The following is a 19,765-nucleotide window of genomic DNA, read 5'->3' on the forward strand; positions in this document are numbered from 1 at the left end:
GGTGGAGGTGGAGACACCGTCACGCTAAGTGGAGAAGAGCACAGAGGCGCACACACAATCACCGTCCGGCTTGTCGTCAGTCAACAACCCATTCAAACTGCACGGCTTCATGGAGCACACCACATCTCCCTTGTCACCCCGTGACATAATCAGTTCTTCCAAAAGGTTTTGGCTTTCAGCATTAGATGAATATATCAACCTATGTTTTTTATGCAATGAACAGAGTGCAATGGACTACCGTATATTAACATTTTCATCAATTATTGTTTCACCAGTTGAAGATGCATGTTACACTGCCTACAACAGAGGTGCCCAAATTCCTTTCTATGAAGGGCACAAAAATGATCTGGATGGCCAAAAATAAAAGTTGTGTGAAATTACATTACATTAGATAGATTATATTTTAGGGGCGTCCGGGTAGTGTATTGATAGATTTTTCCTGTCTACCAACACGATTGATTGGCTGTGTTTCAACCTCTTGGTAACATGACTAAATATTGGTATGTCATCTTACAAGCAATAGATCCCTTTATTAGCTTGGTAAATTAGATTAGATTAGATTTATTATTGTCCTTTCGGAAATTATTTTTGCATCTGTTGCAGTCATACAAAATATATACAATACATAATACAAAATACAATGTTTGCTCCCAAAGTGTTTCACACCAACCCTGCTGATAAAAAATATTAAATTTAGCAGAGCTATGCTGGATTGTATAAAAGATGTCTGGGCACAGGAGGTCTGCAAGGGTGGTACCCTGTGGGTGAGGGGGGTCCGCAGCAGACACAGGCTGTCATCTGTAGCAGCTCCCGAAACATGTAGGCTATCCATGAATTTGTCTAAAAAATATTTCCACAAGAGTTTCCTCTGTCCTGTTTATAACTACAGTTTTTATTCTTGCTGTGCTGCTCGACATAATGATTTATCAATGTACCTTTATATCAGCCTGGCACAGCTGGTACCTGTTGACTGCTCTCTGTGTTGGCTGGAGAGGAAGCCGTGCCCTCCAGCCCTCTGTGAATCCGTGATAATTATGATAAGCCTGAATTGTGTTATTCGACTGGACTGTCTGCCCTCTGAGCACCGGGCAAGTGGTCTGACGAGCAAAGACAGAGAAAGTATGTATGTTGTTAGTTAGATAGTTTGTTCACCCATCACCTTATAACATTTTCATACATCATGTATACTTGTAAACCAGTCATGTTGTCTAGCAGAGGTTCCCAAACTTTTCAGACCAAGTACACTATCAAACCAAATTTCCAAAGTACCACTTAGCACTGCGGCTACCAACTTTTACCCCCATAAAGAATAATTGATTTAACCATGCAATAGCATCAGAAAGGCTAAACAGTAGTAGGCTACTGTTGCGAGTCAGACCCCAAATAACCAACACATAAACAGATGCATGTAAACATCTTATTTGCTGATAGGCAATGGGAATAAATCTGATTGAAACAAACACCAACACATTAGCTAGTTGCTTAACGTTAAGTTAGGTTAGCCGCTTGGAAGCGAGTTGGTACGTTAGCTGAACTTATAGCTACAGAACCAGACTGATAACTTTTCTCTGAAACACGCTGTGATGGAGGAGGCATCACAGTTAGTATAACCTTAGATATAGAAAATGAACATAACAAGCAACCAACCTGGCTTGCATCAGCCAGTTATAGAGCTAAAATAACGTTAGCTAACTTATCCGAGAGCAGAGATATGGTTAACGTTAGCTAAGCTAACGTTAACGTTAGCTACATTAAGTTAGCAGTTTTCAACAGCTAGCCTAACATTAGGTGCATGCAAACCAATATGCAATGTTAAAACAACCTAACATCATCTCGCAAATATAATTTTGTTCACTTAGCGTACCCCATGAATGCTGCTCCAGCTCCCTCTTCAATCGGTTGCTCTCTGACCTATGATGCTCAGACTCTCCAAGCTTCCTGTCTGTGATGGAAGCTGTCATCAAGGCCGGAGGAGGTCCGTGTTTGCAAGATAACAATTAATTTTCTTTATTTTTGTCGTCATTATTATCAACCATTAATCCCCCTGGCATGTTTGTGATTGTGAAAATTTAGATTAAACTGGTAGCCTAATAGCCAAAGTATTCTGAATACCAGTGTAAGGCTCCTTGGTGCAATAAAGTTTTTTTTTTTTTTTTTAAGGGGGTGGGTCGGCGTTGAAAGTGGCCAATCATAGAGGGCCAGAGGCCTGCCTTGGTTTCCGCCCACAATTGTCAAAAGTCCAAGGCGAGCTCGTAGAAAACAACCAGGGGGGGGGGGCAACAGCAGTCTACGCGCTCGTGTTGGAGTTTATTCCAATGCGAGCGCGTAGAACTTGACCACGGGGGCGGAGAGAGAGAGAGAGAGAGAGAGAGAGAGAGAGGGTCTGCGCGCGCAGAGCTCAGCAAAATACGCTCTATGCTTTTCTGTCCTCGCTCGTGCAGTGTTTGTGTGCGCGGGATGTCAGATTGCGCGAGTGTGAGTATGTATTTGCGCGTGTGAAACAATATAATACGCTCGTGGTTATGTTTGATTGAGCTCTCGAATTATGATATAAATGTAGTTCCATAGCAAAACAGTAACGAGGGCCCCCGGCACTGGATCACCAAATGGATTGGAAGTTGGAAACCCTCATTAATGTTCTGCTTGCACCTGTGTTACTTGCTGCCTTTTAGACACAAAATGGGTGAATTGGTATGGGAACTGGGAAGTGAAAAAGGCTAAGGAGGGAGTAGGAGGGAATAATAGACATCATCTATAAGGAGCTGCGGTAATCCATAAGATTACATTCCTCATTGAGACTCGCTTATAGTTATAATCCAATTGCCTATAATAGCCCCAGCATCACATCTGCTACTGGTCAGTGCCTGCACGAGCGCGCTAATTGATATGTTCACTCAACAACATACGTACGCCTCGGAGTGGATTTACACCCTCACATGCACCACTGCTGCTGCGTTAGAGGCCAGCAACCAGCTGCATGACTAAACTTGAAAGCTTTGGTTTGTTTATCCAGTGCAGTCAGTTGAGACTGAGCACGCCTGATTTTTTTTTTTTTTTTTCACAGGAAAGCTGTTACATTGCAAACCGTTACATCCACAGTCTTCTCCTGCTCCCCACTGAACAGCTCCACCGGCCTCTTTAAAGGAACACTCCGCCCATTTTCAACCAGCTTTGTATCATTAGAACATCAGTAGTATATCAGAAAACTGTAAATGGTTTTGAAGTCTGTCATTTAATTTGACAGTTATTGAGTGTTAAAGTGTGGACCAGTGACATCACTGATCCACACTAACTCAAATTAATAACTCATTAACTCAAATCAACTCTCAATAACTGTCAAACTAGATGAATGATGAATAGTTTGACAGTTATTGAGAGTTGATTTGAGTTAATGAGTTATTAACACATTGAGTGCCAAGGACGTCTGTGGACGTCCTAAAAAAGTTTGCCAGCGCGCATCATTTCCTTGATGGGCGCTGGGATCTGTCCGGGGCAAAAACGGAGTCGAGAAAACAAACTCTGTGCGTGTGGGAGGAGCCCGCAGCTCAGAGGTGGAGAGGGGGGGGGGGGGGGGGGGGGGGGGGGGGTGTGTGGCACACAGGCTGCACAGAAACCACACCACACGCCACCACATCAGAAAACACCAGCCAGAGTCAGTGAATGTGCTCGAAATTAGAGTGCAAAAGGTATTCATAAAAGGGACTATATCTTGGAAAGTAAAAAAAAACGACAGAAAACCCTTGAAAGTGCACTTTTTTGAGAGGCTGTCATTTCATAATGGAACTGTCTAGAAACAAAATTTCTTCTTTGGAAGAAGCAGGAGTGTTCAATGTTTCATTAAAGTCCAGCCCCGTTAATATAGCCATAATAGAAAAAATTATATAGCTGTTTTCAACTGAATGGAAGTGAATCTGGCACAGGCTCCAGACAATTTTACTGAAGCGCTGTGGCACTCAATGTGTTAATTTGAGTTAGTGTGGACCAGTGATGTCACTGGTCCACACTTTAACACTCAATAACTGTCATATTAAATGACAGACTTCAAAACAGTTTACAGTTTTCTGATATACTACTGATGTTCTAATGATACAAAGCTGGTTGAAAATGGGCGGAGTGTTCCTTTAATAATAATAGCTGATGTGGCAAAACGAGCATCACTCATCTTATTCCCCTGCATTGTTTTCTTGGGGGGGGGGGTCTGCTTGGGTCTGCTTGTGTAACCTTTCGTCTGGCTACATCTCCTGTAGTTCCACATCGTCTAGCCTCTCTCAGGTCATGCTCAGTGGAACGCACCATGTTCTCGACGTGTTGACTGTGGACACTTAAGCTTTCTTGGAAACTGGGGTCACATAAACAAACAGCAGGATATTGTTTCCAGATCAACTGCAGCACACCTCCACCGGGAGCTGTTCTCCTCTCATCTCCCCACCAGGAGCTGTTCTCCTCTCATCTCCCCACCGGGAGCTGTTCTCCTCTCATCTCCTCGCCTTTCTCACTATTCTCACCACACCTTGTTGATTTGTTGATTTGACTCAATCATGTGTTTGGAGTCAGGTGTTTGGGTCCTGAGTGGTATTTTCTCATTCATCGCAGCTCATTAGGCTCAGTCACTTCAACGTTTCCTCGTTTCCTTGCTTAAGTTGCTTGTTCCCCCCCCCCCCCCCACCCCCCCCCCCATAAAAGTGTCTCCGTTTTTGTTTTCAGTTGTACCAGTTATTTTGTTTTCCTGCAGAATGTGATGGGTGGGGATGTCTGGTGTCTCCAGGAAATTGCTCGCACCTCCCAGGCAAAATGACCGACGATGTTCCCAATGCCCATCTGGAGACAATGAAATTGAAATAATGTTATCATACTGTGCTATTATAGAAATATTAGGTCATGTCATTTGCCTCAGGCGCATGTTTTGATGCAGCTGACCTCCATTGTGTTCGAGGGCTACAAAGTTGCCATGTGACCTTTAACCTCACAGAGGAGGAAAACTCCTAACAAAACAAAACAAAGTAAACAGCCATAAGAAGAAAACAAAACAAAACCTATCTCAGGGGTGGATGACCTATTGTACTGTGAGTCACAGAGAAGAGTATTTATGAGGAGAGAGCACGGGGGTCGAGTGAGTGGTCGGCTGGACTTTGTTTCAGTGTTTGTATACAAGTGTGTTTGTCTGGAGGGGGAGTCTCTGTCTGTCCTGCCCTCCCCTGCGCTCTATGAGGCAGTGTTTTGGACCCGGGCCCAGGACCGAGCCTCAGGCACGTTGCTCCGCTCCACTCCAGCCTCTCCACAGCGCCGACTCTCCCTGACATGACATCAGCTGGAAGACATAGTGGAGTTTGTTTGTGTGCTGCTGCTGTTGCAGATGTCTGTCGCTCTCTGACAGCAGAACAGGGACAGACAGTGCTGCCTCTTCTGCTTCTAAAGCTGCCAGGCGTCGGCAGGTAGGCGGGGGCTAAACTGGCCGCCAAGGAGAAAGTGCTGCCCGCCATGGCTGTGCACATCGTACGCGGCGTGGAGGAGCTGGTGGCGTCGAGCAGCCAGGTTGTCTGGGGCCTGGCACAGCAGACCTTGAGGAGGTGGTACAACCACGGGCTGATGCCCTGCCGACGCTTCCTGCAGACATGGCTCAGCATCGGGGAATGCTACCAGGTATGCTAACTGATGGAGCTGGAGCAGACTGATTCATTGGTCTCTGTGCAAACGAAGAGGAGGTTGAACATACTGGCAATGAATGGCTGGTTTTATTGTTTTGCTTTATTGACACCTTATGTTGGTAATCACACAGTGCCAGATGCCTTGTTTCATTTGTGATGCTTTTATGTTGTAATAGTTAATCCCTTCCACTTTCCTCCAACCCCGGGTAAAGTGTATCCTGGTGCTGCTGACTCTCACTTGGCTCATTGTGTGTTTGTTTGTGTGGAGGAGGTTAGGAGACCCAGGCTGCGGCTCCGTGACTCACACAGTCTGTTTTGAACAAGGCTCTGTCTCATAGCACATATGGCAGTGATTAGAAAGCAGCAGGAGCGGCCGTTTTATCTCGCCGTCTGGCTGAAGACGAGAACTTTCTGAGTTGTGTCTTTGAAAATGCTGCTTGTTGCTGCTGGAACACCTGAATGCTGCCTGTGTGGGCAGGCAGGCGGCACACTAAACATCCTCGAATGCCTGCTTTGCGTTTGTGAACTTTGGGTTTCCTTGTAAGTGCTCCGTTCTTGTAAACTTGGGAGTGTCCAGGTTTCCCATTTTCACTTCAAACCGGAATATTGTGATGTGAGAATGTCTTGCCTCAATGCCTTGTGAAAATGTTATGGATTTGTATTACCGTAGATGCCACTTACGGTCAAACTCAGTGTTCTGATTGATTAGTTATTTTCAGACTATTTTTCCACTTTTTTATGTATAAATGAAATGTACACATAAGAAAATGTAAAAAGTAAAAAATGACAAAGTTCAGCAAATGTATTTCAGGTTTGCAAACAAACACGTTTTCTTCTCTACCACATTATAGAAGGATGTTGAACACCTACCACTGTTTAAATTGCCTTCTGAATTTCTCGCTTTCTCCGTAAATAATGCTGTAATTTTACACAAGTGTCTAATCAGAACACATTTTCGAGACAACATATTGGAGTATATACATTTTTTTGTATTTAGAGTATGTGACGCAGTTACAAGTATTCCGTGCTCCTGGTTCCAAAGGGTGAAGTAGGTGGGAGAGGGGGGTGGAGTGGAGGTTCAGACCTGGTCCGAGCTGCAGGGACCAGGCTGGGGGGTCGTCGTGTGAAGAGAGCCTCCCCGCCCATAATGGCAGGGCTTCAGGGTGATGACCTCCCTGTCATGGTCATGACCCATCATCTGACCTTGCTTTTATCAGGGGGAAACCTCCCCAAAGCCCTGCTCCTCTCTTCAGCTGCATGCAGGCCACTGATCCATGTCAGCCTTAAAAAAAAAAAAAAGATTGCATTTGAAAAGCTTTGCTAGTGCTTCTGTGGAGAAAATAATGCGATTGTGAATATTCCACATCACAGGACAAACTACAGCGCCATAGAAAGTGTGTTTTTAACCATCAGTGTTTTATGAATCATTTGGAAATGGATTTAGAGATTGGGAATCACTCTGAACCACAAGTCATGGACACCATTTTGAAGGTGAATGTGAAATTCGGCGGCAGTAGCCGGCTGGGAGCGTTGACTGAAGGCCTTTGTCCATTTCTCCATGTTTTGATGTCACTGGCCTCCCACAATGCAGCATTGATAGATGTACCCCAATAAGGATTGTGCCACTGGACAGCCACACCACTCCTGGACAGGGTTACCATGGTGACTAATCCCTTCCTAGACAATGGAGCTTGTGTAATTAACAGCCACAATAATCCTCTCTATCAAGGCAAATCACATGACATGTTGTTTTGAGATTCACTTGACCAGCAGCACTGATCTCTTCTTGGTTTTTAGCATGTTGTGTAACAGTGATGACGGTTCCTTCTGAATCACTGCAGATTTAGGTGGTAAATTCCAGCTGTGGAACTCACATCATACTTGGACACAGATTGAGTAGGCTAAAGTGTTGAAATCCAGTATGTTAGAGAGACAGTTATATATAGTTATTAGCCTAATCTGAAGCTCGCGTGACTCCAAGGCAAACCCTTTCTTCAGACGCACAGCTTCGCCCACAGAGCAGTAAATGTCAGTGAGGTTTGGGGCGTTGGAAAAACAAAGCGGAGAGTGGCTTGTGTAAAAGTGAAATGACAGCTCTGTTGTGGCGGGAGGGAACAATGTGTCGTGGTGGACGGCGGTTTTAGAAGCCGGCTTCCCGCCCTGCGGTCACGCTGGACGCCAGCGTGACCGTCACTTTCCACCGCAGAGGCCAAGCTCAAGCAGTCGGGTGCCACATGTTAGTCACCAAAATAAATGTCATCGTGGCCGCATGGCTGGACTGCAAGAACGCCATCACGCACACAGGGACAGAGATGCTCTTCCCACTTGTACTGAGATTAGTTCAATACTACTGGGAAAGATGAATGAATAGAACAAAAACACATTATTATTTCTCTTTTGGAATAAGAAAGCAGCATTCATAATTTCTGACTGTACTCATTTTTAACAACCTAGACTAAAAATCATACTTACTTAATGTGTTGATTTGGTGTCTCTATAGGCCTATTCATATAATATTGACCTGGTCTGTGTTGTGAAGTGTTGTACCGTCCATAACCAGTGATGTCATCATAAGTCAATAGGTCGGCGAACTGTGACCTCCAGTTGGTGGTCATCATAAGGCATCTCACAACCACCAATATCAACTAATGGTGATTACAGATTCAGAAAAAAAACATCATGATTAACTTATTTTTGTTCCTAAAGAGAGTCTATCCTTATATGAAACACTTTTAACTTGAAAATTACAACCCAGAATGCAGGAAAACTAATAGCATCATGATCCACAATGCTGTGTCAGTAATGCATTCCAAGATTACATTTCCAGTATGTTATCAAAATATATACAAAGGAATAAAAAAAAAAATCCAACAAAATGTGAATAACAGTGCTGGTGGTGACTGAATTTATGGATGGTGAAATTTCACTTGATGATATCATCCATCTCCACACAATACTTTGAATATGTGTTCTCTTCTGTGAAGGACACTCCTGCTGACTGCTGCGGAATGAATTCTTAAATACATTCATTTGAACAATGGAGGCGGAATGCAATTAAACTATTGAACAACTTCATTGTCTTTAGAATAGATGGCCTTCCTTCCAGGAGAGGAGAAGCCTGGATGATGACATTTGAGTGATTTGCGCTGATGCAGAGAAAGGACAGGCGGGGACAAAAGACAGCAAGCAACAGCCTGTATGGGACCTGCATGGCAAAAGAAAATCAAAGACTTCCTTATTTGGAGGTTTACTATGCAGAAATGTCTGGGCTGCCCTCTGCACTTTGTATGCACAATAAACAAACGAAGGATTACAATCTTGTTATGACGTTAATCTCCTTCAGGTGACAGGTCCCATGCAGTCTCTTCCCTAGGGGCTCTGCTTAGCTATTCCGCCACTAACAGGACAAACATAAAGGTGCGGAGAGGCAGCCATTTTATCCCGGGGGCCCGAATATGGGAAGCGCTGCTTTGAGGCCAAGGTGGAGGAAGTAACAGAGAGTTGTCTTGTGGGAGTTCTCACGTCTCACGTCTCACGTCTCATGTCTGTTCTCAGGTCTCGTGTCTCATGTCTCATGTCTCATGTCTCTCTTCCTCCAGATGACAGAGGGCCGTCTCTGCCAGGTTCACCTGCTGGATGAGCGGAAGCTGGAGCTGCTGGTTCAGGTATGGCTCAGTTCCATCTCTTCTTAGTCGGGACGCTTTTGAAAATGATGGTGATGCACTGGATTTTTAGCTGCGCTGTTGGTCGGTCGGTCCACAAAAAAGTTTGCGCCCAAGGAGGCGGAAATTTGGCATGGAAGCCGTGTGTGTGTGTGTGTGTGTGCGTGTGTGTGTGTGTGTGTGTGTGTGTGTGTGTGCGTGTGTGTGTGTGTGTGTGTGCGTGCGTGCGTGCGTGCGTGCGTGCGTGCGTGTGTTTGAAGGTGTGTGCTTGTGTTATGCTAATTCGCTAAAAGGGGGCTGGAAGATGTCAGATGTGTTGCAAGCCCCTTGGGTCTTAAGTGAACAAATGGTGTTTTTCCTCTTCTTTCTGTCTTTTATCATTGTGTTTTAGTTGTTCCTAGCACATCACATTGTGTCTTTTATCATTGTGTTTTAGTTGTTCCTAGCACATCACATTGTGTCTTTTATCGCTGTGCAAATACACTAAACCTGTCCAGATGATGGTCTTAATGCTACATTTGAACTTGTGTGTTTTGGCTGTTACTCTCTCCAGCCCAAGCTGCTGTCTCGTGATCTGCTCGATTTGGTCTCTTCACATTTTAACCTGAAGGAGAAAGAGTACTTTGGGTTATACTTCATCGATGACACGTAAGTATTCCCAAATCACTGCCTAGTGTGCGTGTGTGTGTTTGTGTGTGTGTGTGTGTGTGTGTGTGTGTGTATACTCTGTGTGTGTGTGTGTGTGTGTGTGTGTGTGTGTGTGTGTGTGTGTGTGTGCGCCTGCGTGCATGGTGCATGCATTTACAGTAGCTTGAACTTTATTTACTTAAAGGAACACTCCACCCATTTTCAACCAGCTTTGTATCATTAGAACATCAGTAGTATATCAGAAAACTGTAAACGGTTTTGAAGTCTGTCATTTAATTTGACAGTTATTGAGTGTTAAAGTGTGGACCAGTGACATCACTGGTCCACACTAACTCAAATTAATAACTCATGAACTCAAATCAACTCTCAATAACTGTCAAACTAGATGAATGATGAATAGTAGGGCGGAGTGTTCCTTTAATGAGGTGAAGTCTTATTGAGGTCAGAAGGCAAAGGGAGGGGATGGGAATAAGGAGGTAAATAATCTGAGAGTCACATGATTTCAGCACACTGTATGATGCGTGCTTTCATCCCTCCTCAGTGGTCAGAGTAACTGTATGATGCGTGCTTTCATCCCTCCTCAGTGGTCAGAGTAACTGTATGATGCGTGCTTTCATCCCTCCTCAGTGGTCAGAGTAACTGTATGATGCGTGCTTTCATCCCTCCTCAGCGGTCAGAGTAACTGTATGATGCGTGCTTTCATCCCTCCTCAGTGGTCAGAGTAACTGTATGATGCGTGCTTTCATCCCTCCTCAGCGGTCAGAGTAACTGTATGATGCGTGCTTTCATCCCTCCTCAGTGGTCAGAGTAACTGTATGATGCGTGCTTTCATCCCTCCTCAGCGGTCAGAGTAACTGTATGATGCGTGCTTTCATCCCTCCTCAGCGGTCAGAGTAACTGTATGATGCCTGCTTTCATCCCTCCTCAGCGGTCAGAGTAACTGTATGATGCGTGCTTTCATCCCTCCTCAGCGGTCAGAGTAACTGTATGATGCGTGCTTTCATCCCTCCTCAGCGGTCAGAGTAACTGTATGATGCGTGCTTTCATCCCTCCTCAGCGGTCAGAGTAACTGTATGATGCGTGCTTTCATCCCTCCTCAGCGGTCAGAGTAACTGTATGATGCGTGCTTTCATCCCTCCTCAGCGGTCAGAGTAACTGTATGATGCGTGCTTTCATCCCTCCTCAGCGGTCAGAGTAACTGTATGATGCGTGCTTTCATCCCTCCTCAGTGGTCAGAGTAACTGTATGATGCGTGCTTTCATCCCTCCTCAGCGGTCAGAGTAACTGTATGATGCGTGCTTTCATCCCTCCTCAGCGGTCAGAGTAACTGTATGATGCGTGCTTTCATCCCTCCTCAGCGGTCAGAGTAACTGGCTGCAGTTGGATCGCAGGGTCCTTGATCATGACTTCTCCAAGAAGAGCGACTCTCTGGAGCTCAGGTTCCTGGTGAGGTGAGTGTTCTCCGTGCAAGAGCTCGCCAACAAGTGCAACACTGCGATGCTTTCCAGAGCATCAGCCTCTACTGAGCCTTGCCTGTGATGATATTTTTATGTGATTTTATTATGTGTGAGGTCAACTTTGAAGCTCAGTTTGACATTTCATCATGAAAGCCTGTTGGTGTATTTGAGAGCTGTGCTGTGGCTCCATGGCCTCCTTAGAAGTGGTATAGTGTATGGCTGGTTATAACCAGCAGGTGGCGGTGATGGAACATAGTTGGAGTTCTGCTATATGACCGCTGCATATGAGCATGTTGAAGCACTGGCAAACTGCACTGACACACTTCAAAGTTGTATGACCCAGAATCAACTCTTTGCAGGTTTTACATTGAGAGGATCACATTCTTGAAAGAGAACACAACAGTGGAGCTGTTCTTTCTGAATGCTAAATCCGCAGTGTTTAATGTAAGTGTATACTTTTTTTTATTGCAAGTTTCTTTTGAGAATGTTGTCTTTTGTGAAATCTCGTCTCTAATTTCAATAAGCGACCTAAAAAAATAGTAACTCTTTTTGACCTGTCCTTCAGTAACCAGATCACTGCAGTGCGCACACACAATGGTTTTATAGGATGAATCCTATTATCCAATTATTGATCTGTCATCATTTTTGATGGGTAAGCCCACAAATAGATTTATAAGCAACAGATTTCATCCAGCTGAGAGGCTAAGATGGGAGGGAGTTGATGAGTAAAAGAAACGCTCATAAATATAGCCTATTGCAGACATGTTGTTTATGAAATGTTGTTGTTTATGAAACAACAATATTCCAGTTACCAGCTCTGAAAATCCTGCTGATTATACTGTACATTTGCAAAGCTGTAGGTATGTTTTACTATTTGCCCATTCATCACAAAGAGTTAGCCTATAAACCTGCCCTTGAAATGCTGCCTTCACAGCTTGCACTTTGTAACATTATTTTGATTTACACTGATTATAAAAAAAAATAGAAGCTACATTTGTTCAGAATTGCTCCTAGCCAGGGAAATCTTTTTCCTATTAAGACTACACTTTACAACATGCTCGTTATTACTTATTCTCCCTGTAGTCAGTTGCTGCCTTCAAGTGCTATTGGAAATATCAATTTTACAAGTTGGAGCACTCATTAATAATCTAGGAGGGGTTCATAAGTGAGGTTTAGGGGGTGGGGAGCATGGAAGCCGTGTCAACAATGGATGTTAAAGTTATGTATTTTATTATCATATTCTATTGTTTAGCATCCTATGCAAATAGGCTAGAAAATATACAACAGCTATAGACCTTTCAAGGACCGCACCTGGCATTTAAGCTCTGGGCACCACAAGCTGAGAAAAGTTGAACGTTTGGAAGAAAAGCGTGCTGCTCGTCAATGTCACTCCTTATACCCCTTCTGGCAGGGAGATGCCCCCTGGTTACAGTGTCCGATAACATTATGTGTTCATGTGAACTGTATTTGGAATTGCAAGTGAACTTACAAGGAACACTTGAAGGCAGCATGCGATCCAATGCAGTGTTTTTTTTTCTTCCGCGGGGAGGGCAGAGCGGTCACCATGGGAGACGGAGACTGTTGAACCTGCTTTCGGACCGTACCACTGCACGGAGGGGTGGTAGCCTGAAACAAAACGCTTATTCTGACTATTTTTAAACCACCCTTGTGATTTTTGATTGTTTTTATAAATGCTCGCGGCTTTTGGAATTGTAAGAAACGGTCTTAAAAAGACTTCTCTGACACTTTCAAAGACCGTGTCTTCTGTGCCGCAGTGGTTCAGTCGGTAACGGTGGGACGAGGTACGGGACTGAAAAGATTTGCACTCAAGTCAAGTGTTTCGGACGGGGTGCACTTTGCTTATATTCTTTTCTTCCAACCTCATTAATTCCCCCCATTTCTACAACAGGAGTCCATCGAAGTGGAGAGTGAAAATGTTTTCAAGTTAGCCGCATTCGCATTGCAGGTAAGAGCAAGAGTTTTGTCGCGAGCTTTTCACAATGAATGTGTGTGGCTCTAGAAATGCGATTCAAAACGGTCGCGTGCCACATTTGAAAACAGTTGTCTCTTTGAGGACGGTTTAGTAAGTTGCAGTTGAGGAATTGGCCACTCTTTTCTACTATAAAGAGAAGAAATATTCTGCTAATATGAGGGAGATTTTATGCTAAACAAGCAGCCACTGTAACGTTATTCATGTTTACTTGTGCAGGATTGTGCGCGTGTAGTAGCGCAGGGATCATTTTCCTATTCTGCTTTTCTCATGGTGGCACTTGTTTTCTATTTTCTTTTAAGGAGGCCAAGGGAGAATACACCAGGTAAGGAGCTACTATCACTGTTAATAAATACTATTACAACTTAATGTGAATGAAAACATCTCACATGTCAATGATATGGTGAGATATGTTTATGATTGCCACAATGTTTTGTGCATGATTATGACATTCATTCGAAATATATTTTGAGTGACCTTTCATTTGTAAATGTTGTTAACATATGCATGGGAAGAGAATGTAGAATGAGTCATAATGTCATCGATATATTGCACACATGCCCATTTTTAGTCAATTTCTGTATTTTGAATCATATATCCAAACCTATGTTGATTTTTTTTGCAGTATGGGTATGCAGACATGAATACAACTTAGAATCCTAGAATCTGCAGTTGATTGCAAACAATAAGCTGTCTATGAAGTGCTTGTTGCCGTACCCTGACAAGGAAGTAGGGGTTGGTTTGCTGAGTTATTTGGTCAATGCTTAGTGTGTGAATGGTGGCTATCTGTCGTCAGTTAATATTCAACCCTCGCTGGCTCAGATTTTTATTTTACGCTGGACTTCCCTCAGTTAATAATTGTCTTGGCATTACACTTGTGACATTGAACTGAACTCAAGCTGGCTTCTTGCCATCCACATATTCTAAACATTGTCTTTTCTTGGAAATCAACACACTTGGTTTTACTGTCAGACGACCGTTGCCTCTGGAGGCAAGATGCAATGTTTAAACGCTGTATTTTGCACCATGGGGGCGTACTTAGTAAAAGGCTGTTCATTCTGACATGCATCACCTCTCATTACTAAATGTCAAGTCCCCTGGACATTGTGTACAGTTACACTGCTGGGAGTTTTTGCACAACACGTCCATAATCGCCTCACTGGTGGAGATTGTTTTGGTAGAGAAGGTCTTGTTCTCACAAGGCTTGACCTGCTGATAAGGGCTGTTTTTTTTTTTTGCCATCTGTAGGAATGAAGGGCATTGGCTGCGATCAGTAAACACTTGTCGGTCTGAGTGAGTGGCTAGGCAGGTTACAGCAGCAGAACCGGTGTGTTGCTCCCAGCGCGCCACCCCTAAAAGCCTCTGTGCATTATCTGCATACAAAGCTTTTGTAAGGAATTGTGTGTGCATTGTTTGAATGGTGACATTGCTGAAAATGCAGTTTGAGTCCGTGTCAAACCGCCATCTTTGTTCTCTCTTAAAAAAAACTAATTGGCAGCATCTATTTGTGTCCGTCAACCACCCTATTATTTACAAGCATGACTGATCATATGGTGATTAATTATGTGTTACAGTTTTTCCACTGATGTTCAATGCAGATTTATGGCGGAGTGTGTTGATTTAAAACGGCCTCTCCCTGAAGTGTAGTCTGCTCAATTGAGTTAGTCCCAACTTTTTGCAGCTGATGTGGGTGTGTGGGGATGGGCTGCTGACTAAAGAAAGCACAATAAAAGAGAACCTGCCAACAAATCTGTTAGAATCAGTGTCCAACTGAAGACTACTTTCTCTGCAAAATACCACAGTTTCCCCTGCTCATACTGATTCTAACAGCGAGATTTGATTTGGAGTTCATAACACAGTTCCTTTTTGAACACTATAGACTTCTTAGCCCATCATGTGGGGGGTCATTGGACAAAAATGAGACAAAAACAACATTGCTTGCCAATAATTTCTGACATATTTCACTTGGCTCTAGGTGTTGGATATTGTAGTGTTTGGAGTCGGGGATTATTTCAACACAGTACTGTACTTTAGCATGGTATTGGCCTGATATCTGATGCTAGTATGTGTGCATCCCCAGGTGTTTTATGGTAATATGCCTCATTTCTCTCCGTGATGCCTTTCCTTTCTACTTCTGTGAGAGAGGAGAGGAGGAGGGCCAGTAAATCCCCTCATAAAACATACAATATGAATGTGTCTCCTCTCACAGTATCAGCAGAGGGCCTGGAGCAGTGAGATTAGTTGTGGAGGAGTCAGGGAGGCCTCCTCCTCCTACAGGCAGCCTGCCTTAAGAGGGATGAGCCTGACCCCATGCCCAATGGTAGACAACTTGGCGTCAGGAGAGCTCACCATAGTCAGGCTATTACGTGGTCTAGGCCAACCCCCTGTCGAGCATTGAGCTCCAACATTGGGGTTGAATTTGTGCAGAATTACTTTTTGCTAGAAGTTAGAACAGAAATACATTGTGTTCCAACATTAAAGTAACTAGACATTTAGCGCGCTCATTTCTAGCTTTGCGTGCTCATTTTCGGTCGCATGCCAGTTTCTAGCACGCTCCGCATGCTTTGCGTGTTCCACACTCAACTGCGCAATCGTGCGCCGTGCCACAACCCAGAGGATCTCTCCAGGGAAAGAGGGACCCTGTCAAGATTATTTGCGTAGCCCTTCGCAAACAACAGCCTCACACGAGGAAACAAAACAAAGTACAGGAAACAGAAAATGTTGGAAACAAGCCTACCTAACCTGCCTAGCCTAACTGGTACCACCAACCTTAAGGCCGAATAAAGCTTAGCTAAACTCGAAGAAAATGTTCAACTTGAGCGAACGGGCGATGAGGTGAAAAACTCGTCATTCACGCGCCACGAAAATTTGCCTCACTCGCCTCATTCGTGCTGCCCGGGGCGAAATCACATCTACTTGAGCATTTGCATTGACTTTGTATGTAATCTCGTCGCACAGATTTGCGAAATTGGCCCTGGTGTGAACGCCCAGTAGACCCTCAGCGAATTCATGGAATAAACCTTGAGCAAGCAAATCAAATGGGATATACTGTAGGTGTTGTTTAGAACAGCAAATGTAAACGCTTTGAGGCGCTATAGGTTGAATCACTATCAGGGCTCGCCTCAACATTAACTTTTTGAGGCACTTAAATGTACCTTTCACTTGTCCAGGCACAGAAGTCACTTGTCCGGGTAAAAATGAGTCGTTTAACAATAATTTCTCACTTTGTGTGCAAAGGAGGTTTTTCTCCGACAGTAGGAAATAGTTGAAGACTTTATTGCCAAGTAATTTAAAATGTAAATTAACTTATCAAACAGACTTTTCACAATTCACTCAGTTCTTCTGATAAATCCGGCATCATGTTTCACAAAGCAGAATAAAACATGCTAAAATGGGTTGCCAAATATACTTGCGTGGCCATTAATATACCTGGGTGGCCCACCCAAGTAAAGTACGTGTGGGAGGAAACGGTGGACTTTTAACTTGTCCGTTGGGCCAAGTACATTTCTCTTCCACTTGTCCTACAAAAGAAATCCACTTGTCCCGAACAAGCCTTAAATGTCGAGCCCTATTGCAGGCTATCAATCGGCCACAGAGAGTAGTACTACAGTATTACACCACACATGAGCCAGTATTACACCACACATGAGCCAGTATTACACCACACATGAGCCAGTATTACACCACACATGAGCCAGTATTACACCACACATGAGCCAGTATTACACCACACATGAGCCAGTATTACACCACACATGAGCCAGTATTACACCACACATGAGCCAGTATTACACCACACATGAGCCAGTATTACACCACACATGGGCCAGTATTACACCACACATGAGCCAGTATTACACCACACATGAGCCAGTATTACACCACACATGAGCCAGTATTACACCACACATGAGCCAGTATTACACCACACATGAGCCAGTATTACACCACACATGAGCCAGTATTACACCACACATGAGCCAGTATTACACCACACATGAGCCAGTATTACACCACACATGAGCCAGTATTACACCACACATGAGCCAGTATTACACCACACATGAGCCAGTATTACACCACACATGAGCCAGTATTACACCACACATGAGCCAGTATTACACCACACATGAGCCAGTATTACACCACACATGAGCCAGTATTACACCACACATGAGCCAGTATTACACCACACATGAGCCAGTATTACACCACACATGAGCCAGTATTACACCACACATGAGCCAGTATTACACCACACATGAGCCAGTATTACACCACACATGAGCCAGTATTACACCACACATGAGCCAGTATTACACCACACATGAGCCAGTATTACACCACACATGACCCAGTATTACACCACACATGAGCCAGTATTACACCACACATGGGCCAGTATTACACCACACATGAGCCAGTATTACACCACACATGAGCCAGTATTACACCACACATGAGCCAGTATTACACCACACATGAGCCAGTATTACACCACACATGGGCCAGTATTACACCACACATGAGCCAGTATTACACCACACATGAGCCAGTATTACACCACACATGAGCCAGTATTACACCACACATGGGCCAGTATTACACCACACATGGGCCAGTATTACACCACACATGAGCCAGTATTACACCACACATGGGCCAGTATTACACCACACATGAGCCAGTATTACACCACACATGGGCCAGTATTACACCACACATGAGCCAGTATTACACCACACATGGGCCAGTATTACACCACACATGAGCCAGTATTACACCACACATGAGCCAGTATTACACCACACATGGGCCAGTATTACACCACACATGAGCCAGTATTACACCACACATGAGCCAGTATTACACCACACATGGGCCAGTATTACACCACACATGGGCCAGTATTACACCACACATGAGCCAGTATTACACCACACATGAGCCAGTATTACACCACACATGGGCCAGTATTACACCACACATGGGCCAGTATTACACCACACATGAGCCAGTATTACACCACACATGGGCCAGTATTACACCACACATGAGCCAGTATTACACCACACATGGGCCAGTATTACACCACACATGAGCCAGTATTACACCACACATGGGCCAGTATTACACCACACATGAGCCAGTATTACACCACACATGAGCCAGTATTACACCACACATGGGCCAGTATTACACCACACATGGGCCAGTATTACACCACACATGAGCCAGTATTACACCACACATGGGCCAGTATTACACCACACATGGGCCAGTATTACACCACACATGAGCCAGTATTACACCACACATGAGCCAGTATTACACCACACATGAGCCAGTATTACACCACACATGGGCCAGTATTACACCACACATGAGCCAGTATTACACCACACATGAGCCAGTATTACACCACACATGAGCCAGTATTACACCACACATGAGCCAGTATTACACCACACATGGGCCAGTATTACACCACACATGAGCCAGTATTACACCCCGGACAGTTTTAGCGCTCCGTTCTATTTGCAGGTGTAGCCTAGTAGTTAGTGGTTCATTCACAGCAACAGGCTCTCTCTCATTGTGCTCCCTCAACACAGTCAGCACGTCTCTGGGCCCACTGGGATAGCTGACACACGAGTATTATCTCTCCCACACTGGCTGGGCCGGGCCCGTCCTGGGTGTAGGACTTGCCCCCACGCTGCAGGGAGATAACAGACGTAGTAATGAATTCCAGATTGCTGACAGGGCAGTGTGGCTGCGGAGTAGATCACCCCGACAACGCCAGGCCCCAGCGCCCCATCAAATGTATGTATGCCGCCATCAAACTCCCGGCGAAATGCCATGGCAGCAAAACCCAGTCAACCTAGGAGAGGTGCTGCAGCTCTGGGGAGGGGGTGGTTCAAGTGGCGCTGCCTTTGGAGCGGTTCACCTTTGCTTTTGTTTAGTACTGCTGGTTCATATAACTGGATCATTATGGTTCCAGCATGTCAGCGGTTGTTAAATCGCATTAATCTTTCAGGATCTCAGAGGAAGAGTTAAGCTCATAAAAGTCAAGTTCAGGGCCAAATGGCTATTGGCCTAACAAGATCATGATGTCTTTATTATTTTCATGTCATGGTTATTTTTATATGCTCAGCTGGTACAGTATAATAGAAGTGGATCTAGGCATTTCAAGGATGTCCTAGTTCATTGGTTCTCAAACCGTGCTCCACGGACCAGTGGTGGTCCAAGGGGCTCCGCCTGGTGGTCCGCCAGAGATTATTATTATTTTTTTTTACAGACAACAGTTTTTACATACACATTAACCCTGAGGAGTAGCCGGATTTGGCCGATTTTCGGAAATATCGT

At 44.4% G+C, this 19,765-nt stretch overlaps 1 protein-coding gene across 1 annotated transcript in view; it reads left to right on the plus strand.

Moving 5' to 3' along the window:
• Positions 1-5,478: 5,478 nt before the first annotated feature.
• Positions 5,479-19,765, plus strand: part of frmd4ba (FERM domain containing 4Ba) — a gene marked incomplete at its 5' end in the record, with an annotated part of 39,076 nt that continues 24,789 nt past the window's right edge. Inside the window, 7 exons of the mRNA XM_083660614.1 lie at positions 5,479-5,640; positions 9,245-9,310; positions 9,861-9,955; positions 11,314-11,406; positions 11,772-11,856; positions 13,322-13,378; positions 15,612-15,736. Of these exons, the coding sequence (XP_083516740.1) occupies positions 5,479-5,640; positions 9,245-9,310; positions 9,861-9,955; positions 11,314-11,406; positions 11,772-11,856; positions 13,322-13,378; positions 15,612-15,736 (683 nt within the window). The remainder of the gene's footprint in view (positions 5,641-9,244; positions 9,311-9,860; positions 9,956-11,313; positions 11,407-11,771; positions 11,857-13,321; positions 13,379-15,611; positions 15,737-19,765) is intronic.

This window comes from Poromitra crassiceps (genome assembly GCF_964638095.1).
Source record: "Poromitra crassiceps genome assembly, chromosome: 25".
In the NCBI taxonomy this organism is placed as follows: domain Eukaryota; kingdom Metazoa; phylum Chordata; class Actinopteri; order Beryciformes; family Melamphaidae; genus Poromitra; species Poromitra crassiceps.